The 18,493-nt window shown below is 44.1% G+C and overlaps 1 protein-coding gene and 1 long non-coding RNA gene across 2 annotated transcripts in view; both read right to left on the minus strand.

Moving 5' to 3' along the window:
* Positions 1–18,493, minus strand: part of LOC146425649 (uncharacterized) — a 563,016-nt gene that overhangs the window by 382,096 nt on the left and 162,427 nt on the right. The gene's annotated exons all lie outside the window — the stretch shown is intronic.
* LOC146425656 (uncharacterized) lies at positions 10,774–15,651 on the minus strand. The gene is made up of 2 exons (XM_085041498.1): positions 15,403–15,651; positions 10,774–12,201 (listed from the first exon to the last, which is right to left on the minus strand). Exons 1-2 carry the CDS (start codon positions 15,649–15,651, stop codon positions 10,774–10,776), a joined length of 1,677 nt encoding a protein of 558 aa, XP_084897624.1.

Consider the following 18,493-nt stretch of genomic DNA (forward strand, 5'->3'; position numbering starts at 1 on the left):
AATAAGGGAGTTAACAAGAGGATCCCGGAGTGTGTGAGAACAGCTGCAGGTGTGTGTGTATCTATAATTAGAAACTTCTGTAACAGTATATAAGTCTCTCGTTTAGTGAAATAAAATGGGAGCTTACTTTATATCTCATATTGAGAGTGCTGTGAGTCTTCCCTCGAGCTGCAATCTCGTTAAATGGTGACCTCCGACGTGATACGGAGCAGCAGGATTTACAACCTACGACTACGGACCCTGACAACGGAGTTTTACGACCCTGCTTGGGAGAGCGGTGCGAACGGAGAGGTGCTTGGGGAGTGCAGCCTCAGCGTGTCGAGTCTTCGTCCGAATTGGAGAAGGTCGGAAGACACAGGTGAATACCTGCCTACCTTGAGGGCTATACTTCGGTAAACTGCACAACTCTGGCAATTTGCGAGCCTCGATCGAGTGCTTAGACGGTGTTGACCAGGACCCTGAAAACCAGCTGGACCCAAAATGGAATCAGAGGTAGCCCAAATTTTATTGTTATGCTTTTTAGAAAAGCACGAACTCAGTAGCCTGTTATATTTGGCTGGCCTGATGGCAGTAGGACAAGCTTATGGATTTTTTACAAATCCTATTACAGTATTCAGTGTAACAGAATGGTTGAATTACAGAGCTGTTTTGCTTTTGGACTGTGATAAAATTGCAAGAAAGCTTGGCAAATCATGGAGTAAAATTGTAGCCTGCTTACAAATACATGCCACAGAGCAAAACCTTACGTGGCTCACGGCGCAGGACATAGTACCCGCATTAAGCAGAGAAAAGCCTGTGAATTACTGTGCCGCTTTTGATGTGCGTAATACTTCGGCAGCCGCGGCACAGCTGCCAGGGAAACCCCCCCCGCCAGGGAGGGGGGGGGAGAGACTACTAGTAACCGAGAATTTAAAGTTGCTCGATTGGATAAAAAATCTGTTCCTGTCTCAAAGTATCACAAAACTTGGTAATGTTACAACGAAAAACATCTTAGCTGCTTTGTTTGAGAGAGTCACTGTTGGACTTTTGCCAGAACAACCGAATATTTTGTTAGAACGAGCTCCGATATCGCGGGTAAAGAAACAGAGTAACCAGAAATCATTCCGATGTTACCGATGTGGGAGTGGGGAACATATAAAAAAGATCTGCAATAAAACAACTTGGTGTTCCCGCTGTAACAAAGATACTCACAGTACAGAAGCTTGCAGAAACAAAAAGAACAAAGGAAAAGTGACCAATGACCAAAACCAGCGGCGGCTCCTACCCCTCACTGCGCGCCGCCGGCACACCACACAGAGGAGGCTCCTACCGGAAATTGTTCCAACCGTGGTTTCCAGCCGAATGACAACCAGAGCGGAAGTCCCAGAGGGTGCTCCGGTAGGCGGAGCCACGAGCCATCCACGCCTCCTTCACTGCCCCAACTGTGATGCCTGTGGTGAAACTCTAAACTCTACTACTCCCCAAAGATGAGGAAATGATTGACAGCTTCAGCAACGAACCAGAACTAACCAACAGCGTTGCCAGCAGAAACAGCCTGAGCAGAATGGAGCAGATTGGCTCTTTCTTCAGCCTGGCTGCACTGACACCGAGACCAAAGCAATTTACTAATAAAGAAGCATTGTAACAAGATATTATCCTGATAAAAAAAAAATAATAACACCTTGAATACTAAAAGCCTTAAATGAAAATTGAATTTTGCTAAAGCATTTGTGTGTATGTGTGAATGTTGTAGGCCTACTGAGAGTGTGTTGAATGCTTTAATGTGTAAATGAAAGCTATGATTGATGAGAATGTGATTTTGATTTCTTGAGAGTTTTAATGTGTGAATGAAAGCCTGTGAGTGAAGTTATACTGAATGGTTTGAACTACCTGTTAAGTATCTTTTGATTAAGCATAGATTCTATTAAAGTTAAGTAATAGTGGATTTAAATTCTATTAAGTTGTAAGTTCTGTTAAAGTTAAATTCTGTTAAGTAATATTAAGTGATGTTAATTTTAAATTCTGTTAAGTTGTAAGTTTTAAATCTTGTTAGAGTTAAGTTGTTAAGATAATATCAATTTTAAATTCCATTATAGTTAAGTCCTACTTGTTAGTTTAAGATAAGAGTTATTAAGATTAAGTTTTATTCATTTTTAGTGATATTAATTTTAAGTTTTAAATTTGTTAGTTTATATTATTATTCACAAAAGCCTTTGCAGTTTTATCTTCCTTAGTTAAAGTCAAGTGATAATGTCCACTGTTTTCAAATATTTCATCTCACCTTATATAGCTATCTACAAAAATAGTAACATGTTAAGATACTCTCCTTATTGATATTAATCAAAACTTGTTTATAAGATGTTCTAAGAAAACCCTTCCACTTAGCACCTAAGCTCTGGCCAAGCTTTGGTTCTAACTGGCTGGGAAACATGCCATGAGTCCCAAAGTGTTTTGTACCAAAATATGATCAGATAATTTTTATTTACCAAATTGAGTTTATAAAAACTAAACTTTCTTCCAAGTAAACTTAGAGTCCTTGTCCGGAAAAGGTTCTCTAAGCTTTACCTGTGAAGTGAATGTTTTCAGCAATGATAATTTCTAGACCATGGCAACATATCTAACTAGTAAAATTTCCTTAGGTAACTTTATAACAATTCTAATAATAACAATTACTTATAGCAAAGCAAATTAATCTGATAACAGGACAATGTCTGTTCTCACAAGAGAAATGGGGGAATTGTTGGAAAATGCAGTTTTCCACCAAAACTCATGCTAACTGAACAGGGTTGAGCAAGGCTTCAGTGTTCCCAGGCCTCAGTAAAATTCCGACAAGCTGCAGTAGTTGCTTGCCTGAGAATGTTTTGTGGGAAGAATGCCATGAGAAAGATTAGGAGTCAGGAGTGTTATGAGAAAAGAATAAGGGAGTTAACAAGAGGATCCCGGAGTGTGTGAGAACAGCTGCAGGTGTGTGTGTATCTATAATTAGAAACTTCTGTAACAGTATATAAGTCTCTCGTTTAGTGAAATAAAATGGGAGCTTACTTTATATCTCATATTGAGAGTGCTGTGAGTCTTCCCTCGCGCTGCAATCTCGTTAGTACCATATTGTAATTGCCATTTTTTTCCTTGAAGGATATCATATCCTAAAATGCTCTCTTCATGATCAGCAATGGCAAAAATGTGAGCTGTCATTCTTTTCTCTCCAGGTAACCACAACCAGATTTTGGCTAAGTAAGCTATGGTACTGTCCCCGTTAAAACCAGTTAAAAGTATCTTTTTTCTCTTTTTAAAACTTAAGTTTAATTTTGCAGCATCTCCCAGAGAGATTAAAGAGATTTGGGCTCCAGTATCAATAAGGAATTTCAGAGGCTGTCTCCTTGGCCCTACGGGCAAATACACATGTGGGCTAGTTTCCTCGGGTGTGTCTGAGCGCTGGCTCAGCTGCCCTGGCGTTCCAGCGCTTGTCAGGTTTTTTTTGAGTTGCAAATGGGTTGGGTGTAGGGGCAGTTTCTGCTTCTTGTGTGGTGTTTGAATTGCTAAGTGGTTGTAATTTCATCTTTTCTGTGAATTGAATTAAGCCTGCGATGGAACTATTTGACCTTCCTCTTATTAACTCTTTTGGAATACCCAGGGAGAGGGCTTTTCTCCATAACTCGTTTCTTTTTTCTTTACTAGAGTCAGATTGATAATGATAATTCCTTTTCTCGGGGGGGTTATGTTTCATTACTCTCACCCGCCGTTCAGGAATTCTTTTGGGTTCGATTACTGACTCTAGATTCCATCCTATTTCTTTTGCGTGAGAGGTTACATCGTGTGAGAGATCTGCCCATGTAAGGATAGGTCTCTGTGGTGCATGTGGATTTTGTCTGTTGTATGTTATATTGTTTCTGATTTCATTTCGTCTTTGTATCAAGTGATTTTTTACGTCTGATGGGGCTCCCCGTATTAAGGGGTGCATCCTTTCAGGATCTACCTCTGCAGAGATCGGGATGTCTCTGCCCACTCTGTCATGCACTGCTTGGATACAAGCAGCTTTCGCTATTGCAACTGTGACCTCGTCTGCAGTACGAATAGGGAGTACAGTTGGTTCTCCCCTCTCCATTTGGTTTGTTCCTCCTGCCCAGTAAGCCACTCTGCTGGTGATGGAGTGCGGTTCATCAGGGGGTTGTGGTCCAAGGTGTAAAAATACTCCTGGACCCCAAAAGCTATAGCTTTCTGAGCCATCTAATAACACATCATCTCCTCCTGTGAGGCAAACTCTCCATAGATATTCTGTTTCATTTTCCCCCGCCTTTCTTGAGTATTTTTCTTTAATGTTTGCCATTTGCAGGGGATCATAAGGGGTTGTTTTGGTTGTAGTTCGCCAGCCCCCCCTTTGCGGGCCTTGTGCTATTTCAGTTTTTTTTATGGGTTTCATTTTAAATTCTAGAATTTCTTCCCCCTCAGATGGTGGAAGTTCCGTGTTTTCATCTGAATCTAAGTCAAAGGTGTCATTATAATTTTCATCAGAGCTTTCCCAGATATCACCATACCAATCTTCAGATGTTATTGATTTTTTAATTTTGCTAACATGTGGAAAGCTGGCTTCTAGAGAAGGGACACGCAGGTGTAGATAGATTACTACTTAACAAGCCACTTCTTAACAATAGCCATATTCAGCCAACTATTAATTAGAGACCTGCGTCCAATCAGCGATCGAGGTCACCATGACTTTTCTGATTTACGGAAATCGTAGGGGCCGTCAAGAATGCATTAATTGGTAACAAATATGCAGAAATCAGGCACTATAGGTAAACATAGATACATGTTAAGGCAAGTAGCCAAACTTAGGGCGTGGAAGTATATAACCAATAGTATTGTATGATTACAGAATATGCATGAGTTAGTTAACTACACTATAAAATTGTATGCTGTAAATGAATAAACCGAAGCTTGTGGTAAATTCATATTGGATTGTCAAGCCTCCGTTTCTCGGCAAATGGTGACCCCCGACGTGATACGAACAAGGGTCCTGCTCCCCATCTGGCTGGACCTCTTGGGGAACAGCGTGGCTACGGCTGAGAATCCAGGCATCTGGCTCCGAAACACCCCGGAGGGTCAAAGCAGTGAGCGCACGTACAGGACGACCGTTAATCAGGACGGGATCTGGACACTGCCGGACTTGAGAGGTGAAAATCTCGCACCAGAGAGGAAAAGTGGCCGGAAGATCTCAGAGGGTGAAAAAAGTTAGTGCGCCATGGAGAGACAAGCCACTTTTGATGTGTTTTATTGCTTTTTAGAAAAGCGGGGGATTAAGGGTAAGGATATAAAGAGTGATTTAGTGGCGTTGACAGCATGGGGGTTGGCTAAAGGTTGTTTTATTGACCCTAACAGCATTTTTGATCGTGATGAATTGCAGAGAGTAGGAGATAAGTTGTGGGATGCTATTCTTGAAGATGATAAGGCTGGGAAAAAACTAGGCAAAGTGTGGAAGATAGTTACTAATGCCCTGGATCAGTATCAGGCAGAACAGAGGGCGGCTAGGGCTGCTTCTGAGCAGCTGAGTCCACCTCCCCCGTCTACTTCAGGGCAAGGTAATGAGCGATCATGGCCGCTCCCCCCATTAACAAACACAGTACATATTCCCCCCACTAATCCATTTGCTGAGCCCTCTGAGGATGCGGTGAAGCCTTCCGCTCCGATCGAGTCTTCTGACCCAGTATCTCACAGGGCAGTTTTTCAGTCACCCAGTTTGGGGAGCCCCGAACTTCCGCCTACCGGGGGTCTGGCCAGTCCCGGTGGTGCCGGTTTGGGGGCTGCGTGTCAGCATGAAATTTATTAGAGGCTATTTACCTCACAGGCGGGTCAGGAGGGTGATGTGGAAGCTGCGACTGAGATGTTGGAGGCGTTGCCAGTAATTTACAGCCAAGAGCGGGGAGGGCTCACTGCTTCTATTTTAACCCTAAACTGGAAAATCTTATTTCAGTTGCGAGCTACCGTGAGTGAATTCGGAATTCAGGGAGAGCCTACTAGACAAATGCTAGATTATATCTGGGGATCAGGACTTCTGCTCCCCAACGATATCAAGGGCATTGCACGATTAATACTCATTCAACATCAGTCTCTGCTATTTAATGCTCATTGGCAGGCATGCTGCCAGGAGTCGGTGGCTGTGCAGCGCGCACCAGGTGACCCGCTGCATGGAGTCACTCTAAATGAATTGATGGGGTTAGGTCCTTATCTAAGAAGTGAGGATCAGGCACTCTTGGGACCAAACAAGATTAGAGAGTCTATGGATTTAGCTCAGAATGCTCTGGATAAAATAAAAGCCCCCGGAGGCGTCCCGTCATATATGTCCATCAAGCAGGGGTGGGATGAGCCGCTGGGGTCTTTTATAGATAAGATAGCTGCAGCGGTGAAAACAGCAGGAATGGCAGAATGCATGCAAGGGACTATGTTAAAGCAGTGTGTATTGCAAAATGGAAATGGGACAGTCAGAAATCTTATCATGACCATGCCAGAGAATTGGTCCATAGAGGACCTTTTAGAGAAAGCTTCACAGTTCCTTATAGACAGTCAGGCTATGTTGATCAATGCTATTAAGGAGCTGGGGGAGGGATTAAAAGCGCAGGCAGAATGCTCTCAAAATCAAGTCCTCGGCGCACTCACACCCCTCCGGCAGCCAAGGCTACTTCCAGCATCTCAAAAAACAAAGCTCCATTGTTTTCGCTGTGGACAGCCAGGGCACTTACGGCAAAACTGCCCTGCTGGAGCAGTGTGGTGTTCTCAGTGCCAGTCTACGTCACACAGCTCTGCAGCTTGTCGGAGATCCCAAAGAAACGAGAATCAGAGCGCGAAAGGGACTGTGACACAAAAAATTGCGCCCGCCCAATTTCAGCCGCCTTGCAACCAACCACTCCAGCCTTCTTACAGCCAGTTACCTGTTAACCAGCCACCGTCGGGAGCCTTGTGATGAACCTGGCAACCGCAGTAGACGTTACCTTGGTGGATACCTCCCCCAAGCAGATACCTACTGGAATTACAGGACTAATTGTAATCAGAGGATAACCTGTTGGTGCACTTTTGATCAGGCGTTCATCTGCAACCATGAAAGGACTGGACATTTTAACTGGATTAATCGATGCTGATTTTCAGGGTACAATTGACATTATGGCTCGGACATTTCATCCACCTATTCATATTCCTGCTGGATCTAAAATTGCTCAAGTGATCCCTATACCACAGTTGCTCAAAGTCCATCTGATCGGCCTCATCGAGGAACAGGAGGTTTTGGCTCCACAGGCCCTGCGGTTATGCTAACAGTGGATTTGAAGCAACGTCCACAAAAACGGATATCTTTGGAATATCCTGGCCATCGGATACAATTATCAGCACTTTTGGATACTGGAGCTGATGTCATGGTACTGGATGAAAACAAATGGCCTGCTCACTGGCCAGCATATGCATCTGGAGCTACTGTTTCTGGTGTAGGAGGTATCACCATGGCTCGTCGGTCACCACGTTTAAAAATTACCATCGATGACAAAGTTGTGGACTGTGTGGTACAGTTGTTACCACTTCCCCCAGGAGTAAATGCTTTAGTAGGCCGTGATGTTTTGGCCCAAATGGGAGCCTTACAACCAGGGCCCCCCAATCCCAGCATGCTACCAGATGAATGGTTTCTACTTGTTGTGGACTCAAAGGACTGTTTTTTCACTATTGAACTACATCCAGATGACATGCAGCGTTTTGCTTTTACGCTGCCCTCAATTAACCGTGAGGCACCTGCACAACGTTTTGAATGGACTGTATTACCACAGGGAATGCGGAACTCACCGACACTTTGTCAACTCTATGTGGATGCTGCTCTCAAGCCTCTCCGGACGGCCTGGCCAGAAGTAATCATCTATCACTACATGGATGATATATTACTGGCACAGAGCGCACCTTTTACTGCAGATCAGTTACATACCCTGACTAATCACTTGTGTGCTCAGGGCCTTACAATCGCCCCTGAAAAGGTACAGAACACATCACCATGGCAATATTTGGGATGGACGATAACAGACCATCAGGTTCGTCCTCAAAAACTGCAAATTCACACAAACATCCAAACCCTACATGATGCTCAGAAACTGATGGGTGACTTGCAATGGCTTCGTCCTGTCATTGGTATTCCTAATGAACTGTTGAATGTTCTGCGGCCTCTACTGAAAGGCACTGAGCCAGCTACAAAAGTCACCCTCTCTACAGCACAGCAAGCGGCGATCCGGACTATCTCAGAACGTGTTGTACAAAATCATACATCGCGTCGTCTACTTGATGTGCCACTAAATATCACTGTGCTAACTGGCTCTCAATACCTTTTGGGTGCCATCACTCAGCATAAAAAGAAAACGGGGGAAAATACCCCCACCACAAATGAGGATTACAATGTTTTGGTGCTGGAATGGTTAGCACCACCCCTTCAACCACGAAAAACGATTCAGGAAAACATAATTATAATGGCAAATCTTATCAAACGTGGCCGCCAAAGGATAAGGGAGATCCAAGGAACATCGCCAGGGGAAATACAAGTACCACTGAAGCTGGATGACCTGAACTGGTACTTACAAAATTCTATGGATCTTCAGGCAGCGTTGCTGGAAGAGGGAACCCTCATCAGTATCCGACCTCTCCAGCCTTCTACGCTGGCATGGATGTCTAATCACCGATGGCTAATAAAGCCATTGCGGTCATCCTCTCCGCTTTCAGGAGCAGTGACTGTTTATACAGATGCTGGCAAACGCTCCCGTAAAGCTGCTGCGACGTGGATGGAGGAGAAGCAATGGCGACACAAAATTATTCCTGCAACATCGGAGGACTCTTTACAAACCTTGGAACTATCAGCAGTGGTCTGGGTCTTTACCAACTGGATAGACCAACCTGTTAACATCGTCACAGATTCTCTCTATGTCGCAGACATTGCTAACAGAATTGAGGAAGCAATGGTTAAGGATGTGTAAAAACGCCGACTAGCGGAACTATTGATGGTGCTTAAACGCACCATTGGCCAAAGGACTGACCCATGTGCCGTGTTGCATATAAGAAGTCACCAGTGGTCAGAGGGCCTTGGAGAAGGCAATGCCAGAGCGGACCGATTGGTAGCGGTGGCGGAAGCTCCAGTATCTTCCTTTGAGAGGGCCCGCCACGCACATATGAACTTTCATCAAAATGCAAGGGGTCTCCATAAGGGTTTTGGAATTCCACTGACAGAAGCCAGGGCCATAGTGCGGGCCTGCCCTATTTGTAGTTTTCATAACCAGGGTGTTGGTTTGGGTATGGGAGTGAACCCCAAGGGCTTACAAGCTAATGAGTTATGGCAGATGGATGTAACACATTTCCCTGAATTTGGTAGATTAAAATATGTCCATGTTTGCATTGACACATACAGCCACATGATATGGGCAACACTACAGCCCGGTGAAAGAGGCCGGGATGTTATAAGGCACCTGACTAGTTGCTTTGCCGTATTGGGCAAACCCAAAGCTATCAAAACAGACAATGGACCAGCTTATTGTATAACGAGATGCGGCGCGAGGGAAAACTCACGGCAGTCTCAATATGAGATATAAAGTAAGCTCCCACTTTATTTCGCTAAACGAGAGACTTATATACCGTTACAGAAGTTTCTATTCATAGATACACACGTACACCTGCAGCTGTTCTCACACACTCAGGAATCCTCTTGTTAACTCCCTTATTCTTTTCTCATAACACTCCTGACTCCTAATCTTTCTCATGGCATTCTTCCCGCAAAACATTCTCAGACAAACAACTACTGCAGCTTGTCGGAATTTTACTGAGGCCTGGGAACACTGAAGCCTTGCTCAGTTCTGCTCGGTTAGCATGAATTTTGCTGGAAAATTATATTTTCCAACAATTCCCCCGTTTCTCTTGTGAGAACAGACATTGTCTTGTTATCAGATTAATTTGCCTTGCTATAAGTAATTTCTATTATTAGATTTATTATAAGTTTACTTAAGGAAATTTCATTAGTTAAATGTGTTGCCATGGTCGGGAAATTATCATCATTGAAAACATTCACTTCACAGGTAAAACTTAGAGAACCTTTCCCGGGCAAGGACTCTAAGTTTACTTGGAAGAAGATTTAGCTTTTATAAATTCAATTTGGTAAATGAAAATTATCTGATCATATTTTGGTACAAAACACTTTGAGACTCATGGCATGTTTCCCAGCCAGTTAGAACTAAAGCTTGGCCAGAGCTTAAGTGCTAAGTGGAAGGGTTTTCTCAGTACATCTTATAAACAAGCTTTGATTAATATCAATAAGGAGAGTATCTTAACATGTTACTATTTTTATAGATAGCTATATAAGGTGAGATGAAATGTTTGAAAACAGTAGATATTATTACTTAACTTTAACTAAAAAGATAAAACTGCAAAGCTTTTGTGAATAATAATATAAACTAAGAAATTTAAAACTTAAAATTAATATCACTAAAAATGAATAAAACTTAATCTTAATAACTCTTATCTTAAACTAACAATTAGAACTTAACTATAATGAAATTTAAAATTGATATTACCTTAACAACTTAACGCTAACAAGATTTAAAACTTAACAGAATTTAAAATTAACATCACTTAATATTACTTAACAGAATTTTAACTTTAACAGAACTTACAACTTAATAGAATTTAAATCCACTATTACTTAACTTTAACAGAATCTATGCTTAATCAAAAGTACTTAACAGGTAATTTAAATTGTTCAATATAACTTTACAACTTATGGCCTAAGTGCTACTTAGCCTAACAGTGATCTTGCCCGCACAATTCTTCTAATAAATCATGTCCGTGATCTTTAAGCCATTGTGTAACAATTCCCCCTTTTCTCTTTTGGGCGAGCAAGACTCCGTCAGTTGTTTGATCAATTTGTTTAACAACACACTTATAAGTAATTTTCACTACAATAACTATTAATATAAGAATCAATAACCAACGTAAACCTTCTTTAATCAAGGGTATCAACCATGGTGACAGACCTCCAAACAGGGATGATAACCATTTGTCTAAGGGATTGACATCAACTGTAATTGTGGAGGTATGCTTTTTCAACCACTCTAATTGCTTATGGATAGAATTGCTATGATCTGACAAATTAAAGCAGCACATCCCCTCAAAGTCTTTACAACCATGGCCTTGAGCTAATAATATGAAATCAATAGCAGCGCGATTTTGAAGCACGGCATGTCGCAAACTCTTTTGATCCAGCAGTAATTGGGAAAGGATATTAGTAGTAACATTTGCTTGTTTAACTGTCCAACATGCAAGTTTTTCAATTTGCCTGAGGGCTCTTGCAGCAGCTATTCCGGGGGTAAACAGGGAGGTGAATACTTTAGCTGTTACTGACCATAATTCAACATCATCTTTGCACCGTGAATTCAATTGGTGAGACAGAGAGCGCCGTTGACGTTTTGGCTCGGCGACTACGCTAAGCCACATGCGCTGGTTGGGTGCTAAAAGAGTTAGTTCTCCTAAATAACATGGCCCTCCAAAGATGTTATGAGGGACTCCTTGCCATGCTCTATCTCCGCATATTAGAAATACAGATGGGGGCAACGCTTTTGGCGTTCCGTTGTTCCAAATCGTAATTGGCGATTTCTTTATTTCAGCTCCTAAAGCACCCAAACTTTGATTAGCAGTGTTGTTACTCCCGCAATAGCCGCCTTTAACATTGTATGAATAATCTGCTACATTTATCGGGCTGACATTTGTCCAGCCTTTGATAGAATAACTTAAGGTTAGATTTTGTTGTCTATTTCCAAACCAAATGCATGTTTGGGTCCAATTGCTGGAGGTATTACCAATTTTCATGGACCCCAAGAGATGTAACTCTTCTGGGTCCCAAGGCAAGGTAGTATTTAAGTGATTGATTAGGTTTGCAGCACACCAAGAGGTGCTTTTTGCTATAGAACATTTAAGATAGGTGCTATAATTGCTAAACGCCTCAAAACTGAACAAAGGCACACCGACTAAACATGTTTTAAATGGTGCAGTAGCTGATTGCAAACTGAGGCAAAATTCTGGGTTATGCGTAGCACTGGCCCAAGTCACCCACAGGTTCTGTCTTTCTTCAACCTTCGTTATGAGGGTCGTGGCTGAGCCCGATATTAGAGCCTTGATCGCTAGCAGCACGAGGAACAGCTTTGGTCCACTTCGCAGGGACCCACTGTGTACCTGTGGATGTAAGCACACACATGTAACCACGCCCTATATATTTCACTTCTGCTGGGCCTCGCCACAGGCCTGAACACGGGTCGCGATACATGACCATCATGGGTTCTTTATGCTCTGTAGCGGGAGCTCGGCCATGCACTTGTGCGGGAGGAGAATCCTGGTCTGAAAAAATACACAAATAGTTTAACACAAACAATGTTTTAGCTAGCCTTTCACTAACGTCTCGAACATCATTAAATTTGTCTAAATATCGTTTTAAAGTCTGATTTGCTCGCTCAACAATGGCTTGTCCCGTTGGTGAATGGGGAATGCCCGTTACATGCTTGACCCCCCACTGTTGACAGAATTGTCGCATTTTTTCACCGCTATATGCGGGCCCATTGTCGGTCTTGATCTGCTGCGGCACTCCCATAACTGCGAAACAACTTGTCAAATGCCGTATGACGTGGGTGGCCTTTTCTCCTGTTTGAGCTGTGGCCCACAAAAATCTGCTGTATGTGTCAATTGTAACATGCACACATTTTAATCGACCAAACTGAGGGACATGGGTAACATCCATCTGCCAAAGTTCACAAGGGCCTAACCCTCGTGGATTTACTCCAATTCCTAAGCCTGGTCCATGATGACTACAACTTGGACAAGCTCTGACAATGCCTTTTGCTTCCTCCATAGTAATCTTAAATTGGTGGAAGAGTCCCTTGGCATTTTGATGAAAAGTGTTGTGAGCTTCTCTGGCCTTAACAAATTCGCTCAGTGGCACCACTACTGAAACTAAACGATCTGCTCTCTCATTGCCTTCCCCAAGGCCTTTTGACCATTTGTGGCTTCGTATGTGAATGACAGCATAGGCGCACTCTCGCTGATAAATTGCAGCCTGCAGCTGTCTCAATAGTTCAAAAAGTCGTTTGTTTTGGCAATCTTTGAGCCGGGCATCTTCAATACGCTGTACTATGCCAGTGACATACATGGAGTCAGAAATTACATTTAACTCCGTAGAGTGCCAGTTCACAAAGGCCCAAACGACTGCTGCCAGTTCCAATGTTTGCAGTGAATCTTCTTCTTTCGCCGGTAATATGTGATGATGCCATTTGCCGTCTTGCATCCAAGTTGCTGCTGCACGTCGAGATTTCCGTCCTGCATCTGTAAAAACTGTCACTGCGTTTTGCAATGGGCGCTCACTCCTTTTTGGTATTGTAATCCAATCTTGGTTACTCACCCAACGCAGGGTGGTAGATCGCAGTGGCTCCACTTTAATTTCCACTGCTTGAGACAGTAGGCTGATTTGCAGTGCTTGCGAATTCTGAAGATACCACTCGAGGTTTCGTCGTTTCATCGGCAGGTAAATGGTTTCCGGCTCTTGGCTTGTTAACTGTAAAATCCTGGTGCGACCCTTCTGGATCAATTCTGCTATGTTTTCAATCTTTTGTTGAATTGTAGTTTTGGGCTGGATGCTAGTGAACAGCCATTCCAATATTTTCACCTTGTTCTCCCTCTCTTTATTTTTGCACTGCGTAAGTGCACCAAGGATTTGTTTTTCGCCGCTTAAAATTGTGAGGTCTACCGGAATGTCCGGGTCGCAACGATCAACCCAGCATTGTGCAATTTGTGTGCCAATTTTCTGAATAATCTGCTGTTGCAGCGGGGTTGGATGTACTGTCCGTGCTGGGTCGGTGCCTTGTAACAGTGGTCGCAAGGCATCAATGTCATCGTTTGAAATGCCAATAACTGGACGTAACCATTGAATATCGCCTAGAAGGCGTTGTGCATCATGTAATGTCTTCACATGTGTGTTGAGCTGTAATTTTTGTGGTCTCACATGCCCTTGTGTTATTTGCCATCCTAAGTATTTCCAAACAGGAGAACGCTGGATCTTCTCAGGGGCAATGGTTAGTCCATGTCTGCCTAATTGTTGTTGAAGCATATTCTCTTGTTCGCCAGTAAAAGCTGAGGCCTGAGCAAATAAAATGTCATCCATATAGTGGTAAATCACTGTTTCAGGCCATGCTGTACGAATGGGCTGTAATGCATTGGCTACAAACAGTTGGCACAGGGTGGGACTATTTTTCATTCCCTGTGGCAGAACAGTCCATTCGAATCTCAAGAAAGGGGCTTCTCTGTTAATTGTTGGTAGGGTAAAAGCAAATCGCGCAGTGTCCACTGGATGCAGCGGAATTGTAAAAAAGCAGTCTTTCAAATCAATGATTAACAGGTGCCATCCCTCAGGAAGCATGGCAGGGTTTGGCAATCCAGGTTGAAGGGCCCCCATTGCCTGCATTTGAGCATTAACTGCTCGCAGGTCATGTAACAGTCTATACTTGCCGGATTTTTTCTTGATGACAAAAATGGGCGTGTTCCAAGGGCTCGTGGAAGGTCGCAGGTGTCCTTGTTGCAATTGTTCTTGCACTAACAACTGTGCTTGTATTAGACTTTCCCCTTTTAGCGGCCACTGCCCTATCCATACAGGCTTGTCTGTTGTCCATGTGAGCTGGATCGGGAAAGTCCATCTGACAGCGACCGCTGGGGAAAATGCTGATTGGTTAACACGAGTCCCAGTTGGTCTAGCACATCCCGGCCAATTAAGGCATTCACCTTTTTGGGTAAGGGCATAATAGTTACATGAACTGTTGCCACCCTGCCTTCGATTGCTACTTGAATTGGGTCAGAGCTCCGCTGTACTGAAACTGATCCCCCAACGCCTTCAATTCCACTCAAAGTATGGTGATGTGGCCATTCAGTTGGCCAACAAGCAGTAGACATTATCGTAATATCTGCACCTGTATCAAGTAATGCTGGCAGTGTTTGGGAGATTTCCCCCCGAGTCCAAGTAGTTTCCACAACTGGTCGTTCTGTTAATGGAACTGTTAACATTGCAAGTTCTCCTGTAGAGCCAAATCCACCGGCTCCACGATCCACGAGTGCCTCGTGTTGTTGCATCTGTGCAACCATTTGCGGGAGCGGGACGAGTTGAGCTAGTCTTGTATTTTTAGGAATATAAATGGGGGGAAACATAGTTTGCACCATAATGTGAATTTCACCTGTAAAGTCAGCATCAATTATCCCTGGTAAGACGAACAGTCCTTTTATGCTAGCAGATGAACGACCCACTAGGAGCACGCCCACAGGTTCGTTGTTAATACAAAGCGGGCCTTGAATCCTAGTGGGAACTTTTACAGGGCGTAAATCGATGATTGTTACACCTACTGCTGTTGCCAGGTCCAGGCCGAGGCTTCCCTTGGTGGCAGGTCGGAGGATGCTTGCTGGTCGAAGGGATTGACGGCGGGCGAGCTCATCGGCGGAGATGTCGTTGTGTATGAAGGATGAGGTGGTGGGATAGTCGCGGGGGTGAGGGCTGGAGCTGCTATTTGTGTCGGGGCGCGGCGGCTGGACGCGCTCCTCTTCGCGTTTCCCGATCGCCGACAAGCTAGCGTGGCGTGGGTATCGCTGTTGCATTTCTTACACCAGACTGGATCTCTACATTGCTTCTTTGCGTGTCCTTCAAGCCCACAACGATAACACCTCGTACCTTTCCCTAACCTTTCCCCTCCTGCAGGCGAGCTAAGGGGTCGCAGTGGCCCTAAAGCAGCAAAGGCTTGAGACTGTGCTTGGGCTAATTTTTCTCCTAGCTTATCTCCCATAGCTGTCACTAACTCTGCTACAAATGCCTGGGTGCCTACCGGTACACGACTCATTCGTTCTAACATCATTTCCAGGGTAGCATTTACGGGCAGTGTGACAAGAATACTTTTCGTTTGCTGGTTACAATTTTCTGTCACACACTGGCGCAATAATGCTCCTGACATCCATGGTTCTACCCCAGCATTCAGTATTGCAGCTGAAACTTTATCAACAAAGCTAGCAAAAGACTCATCTCTGCCCTGTTTAATAGACATATAGGATGGTGTGGGGGGGGTAGTGTGCACTCTGAAAATAGCATCTCGTGCAGTTCGCATGGATTCTATTAAAATGTCTGGACCCAATTGTAATTGTTCAATAATTGTAGCCCACCGGCCTTGGCCCATTAATTGTTCTGGAATGACCCCTTGTAAGGGGTCATTTTCCCCCCGTGGCTGGCTCGCTGACTGATGGCACAGCTCTTGCCAGTGAGCCTGCCACAGCAGCTGTTGTGATTGGGTCATAATCATTTTAATAATATTTTTGATGTCTTCTGGGCACAATATATAATTTCCCCAAATATAATTCAACATTACTCTTGTTGGTTCACCATGCAAACCTGATTCAGTGGCTGTGCTACGCAACTGCGTGAGCAGCTTCCAATCGGTAGCAGCATGGGTCGCTTGCTGCCCACCCCCTTCTATCGGTTCAAAAAGTACAGGAAATGCTTGTTCGGCTCGACTTAGTAATGTTAGTGTTTCTGCAAGTGATATATTACCCTCTTGTACAGCTTTTTCTGCAACACCTTTCCAATTAACTCTGCGCTTGCCTGATAATCGAGAATCGCTCTGAAGAGCCTGTCTGACACAAATTTCAGCAGGCGGGGGAGGTGCGCTGGGCCACCCCTCAGAGCTTGGTATACTAACAGGATTTAAATCAAATGTAGTACAGTGTGTAGTTAAAGATTTCTGCGCTCCTAACACTTTGCACTTTCCCGGCGGGGGCAAGCTGGGTGGATCTGCGCCCACAGCAAGCGTGCCCGGGGCAGGACGCTCAATCTCTCTCACTCCTTTTCCCAATTCAAAGTGCTCCCCCCGGCATCAGATCCCAACTTATCAGTAGCTACGGCAGCTATTTTCTTTTCTGCTTGAAACCGTTGTAAGCAATTAATGACTTCTTTCCACAGTCTCGCTAATTTATTACACGTTTTATCACCCTCTAGCAATCCATCAAACAAGATGTGTTCAACTTTTCGCCATTCGACCTCATCAAACAATAAATCAGGGTCAGCAAACAACCCTTTATCTTTCCCTGCAGTAACTAAAGCGTTTAAGTATTTTATAGCATCTCTGCTTACTCTGCGCTTTTCTAAAAAGCGTAATAATAAGTCTTGGGCTACCTCTGATTCCATTTTGGTCCAGCTGGTTTTCAGGGTCCTGGTCAACACCGTCTAAGCACTCGATCGAGGCTCGCAAGTTGCCAGAGTTGTGCAGTATACCGAGTATAGCCCTCACGGTAGGCAGGTAATCACCTGTGTCTTCCGACCTTTCCCAATTCGGGCAAAGACACGACACGCTGAGGCTGCACTCCTCTAGCACCTCTCCGTTCGCGCCGCTCTCAGAAGCCGGGTCGTAAAACTCCGTTGTCAGGGTCCGTAGTCATCGGGGTCACCATTTAACGAGATGCGGCGCGAGGGAAAACTCACGGCAGTCTCAATATGAGATATAAAGTAAGCTCCCACTTTATTTCGCTAAACGAGAGACTTATATACCGTTACAGAAGTTTCTATTCATAGATACACACGTACACCTGCAGCTGTTCTCACACACTCAGGAATCCTCTTGTTAACTCCCTTATTCTTTTCTCATAACACTCCTGACTCCTAATCTTTCTCATGGCATTCTTCCCGCAAAACATTCTCAGACAAACAACTACTGCAGCTTGTCGGAATTTTACTGAGGCCTGGGAACACTGAAGCCTTGCTCAGTTCTGCTCGGTTAGCATGAATTTTGCTGGAAAATTATATTTTCCAACAATTGTAGTGCCTTGGTGAAAAAATACATGCAACTTTGGGATATAAAACATACTACAGGAATTGCTCACTCCCCAACGGGGCAGGCAATGGTAGAACGAGCAAATGCAACAATAAAGGGTTACCTGGCAAAACATAAGGAGGTCTCAGATAGTAGAGAAAGGCTTTCTAAAACCCTGTTTGTACTAAATCATCTGTGTATATTTGGAGATCAGGATTTACCACCTATCTTAATTCATCACAAGGGAGTGGCACAGCCACCGGTACCACGCATGAAGGTCCTATATAAGGACCCCAAAACAGGCATCTGGGAGGGTCCAGTAGAGGTCATATATTCTGGCAGAGGTTATTTTTGTGTATCTTCCTCCACAAGCCCCCTTTGGGTTCCTAGCCGCTGGGTGAAGCCTGCACTTGATCAACCTGGCACAGCTACAGGTGCCCCCGATACCGCCGATCGATGAAACACCACGACTGATTCGGCTTCTACATTGTGCTCTTGATCCTATCTTGCGGCGAGCTGGGGTTCCAGTCGAGCGTTGGCAAACTTTATTAGAATTAAGAGATATTATAAATAGATTAGGCTCTGTACCCCCTTACCTGAATAGATACCCTTGTAGAAATTGTGCTAAGCTGTGGTGTCAGGCATGG

The sequence above is a fragment of the Lichenostomus cassidix genome, chromosome W (assembly GCF_008360975.1).
Source record: "Lichenostomus cassidix isolate B80296 chromosome W, HeHo_3.0, whole genome shotgun sequence".
Classification (NCBI taxonomy): Eukaryota; Metazoa; Chordata; class Aves; order Passeriformes; family Meliphagidae; genus Lichenostomus; species Lichenostomus cassidix.

Bases quoted from the DNA above. Each gene is read 5' to 3' on its own strand.
- LOC146425656 (XM_085041498.1), bottom strand. From the start codon at position 15,651: ATGCAACAGCGATACCCACGCCACGCTAGCTTGTCGGCGATCGGGAAA. The intron at 12,202-15,402 runs GTAGGTGTAACA...TTACATCCACAG, and splicing joins GCCTGGACCTGGCAACAGCA to GTACACAGTGGGTCCCTGCG.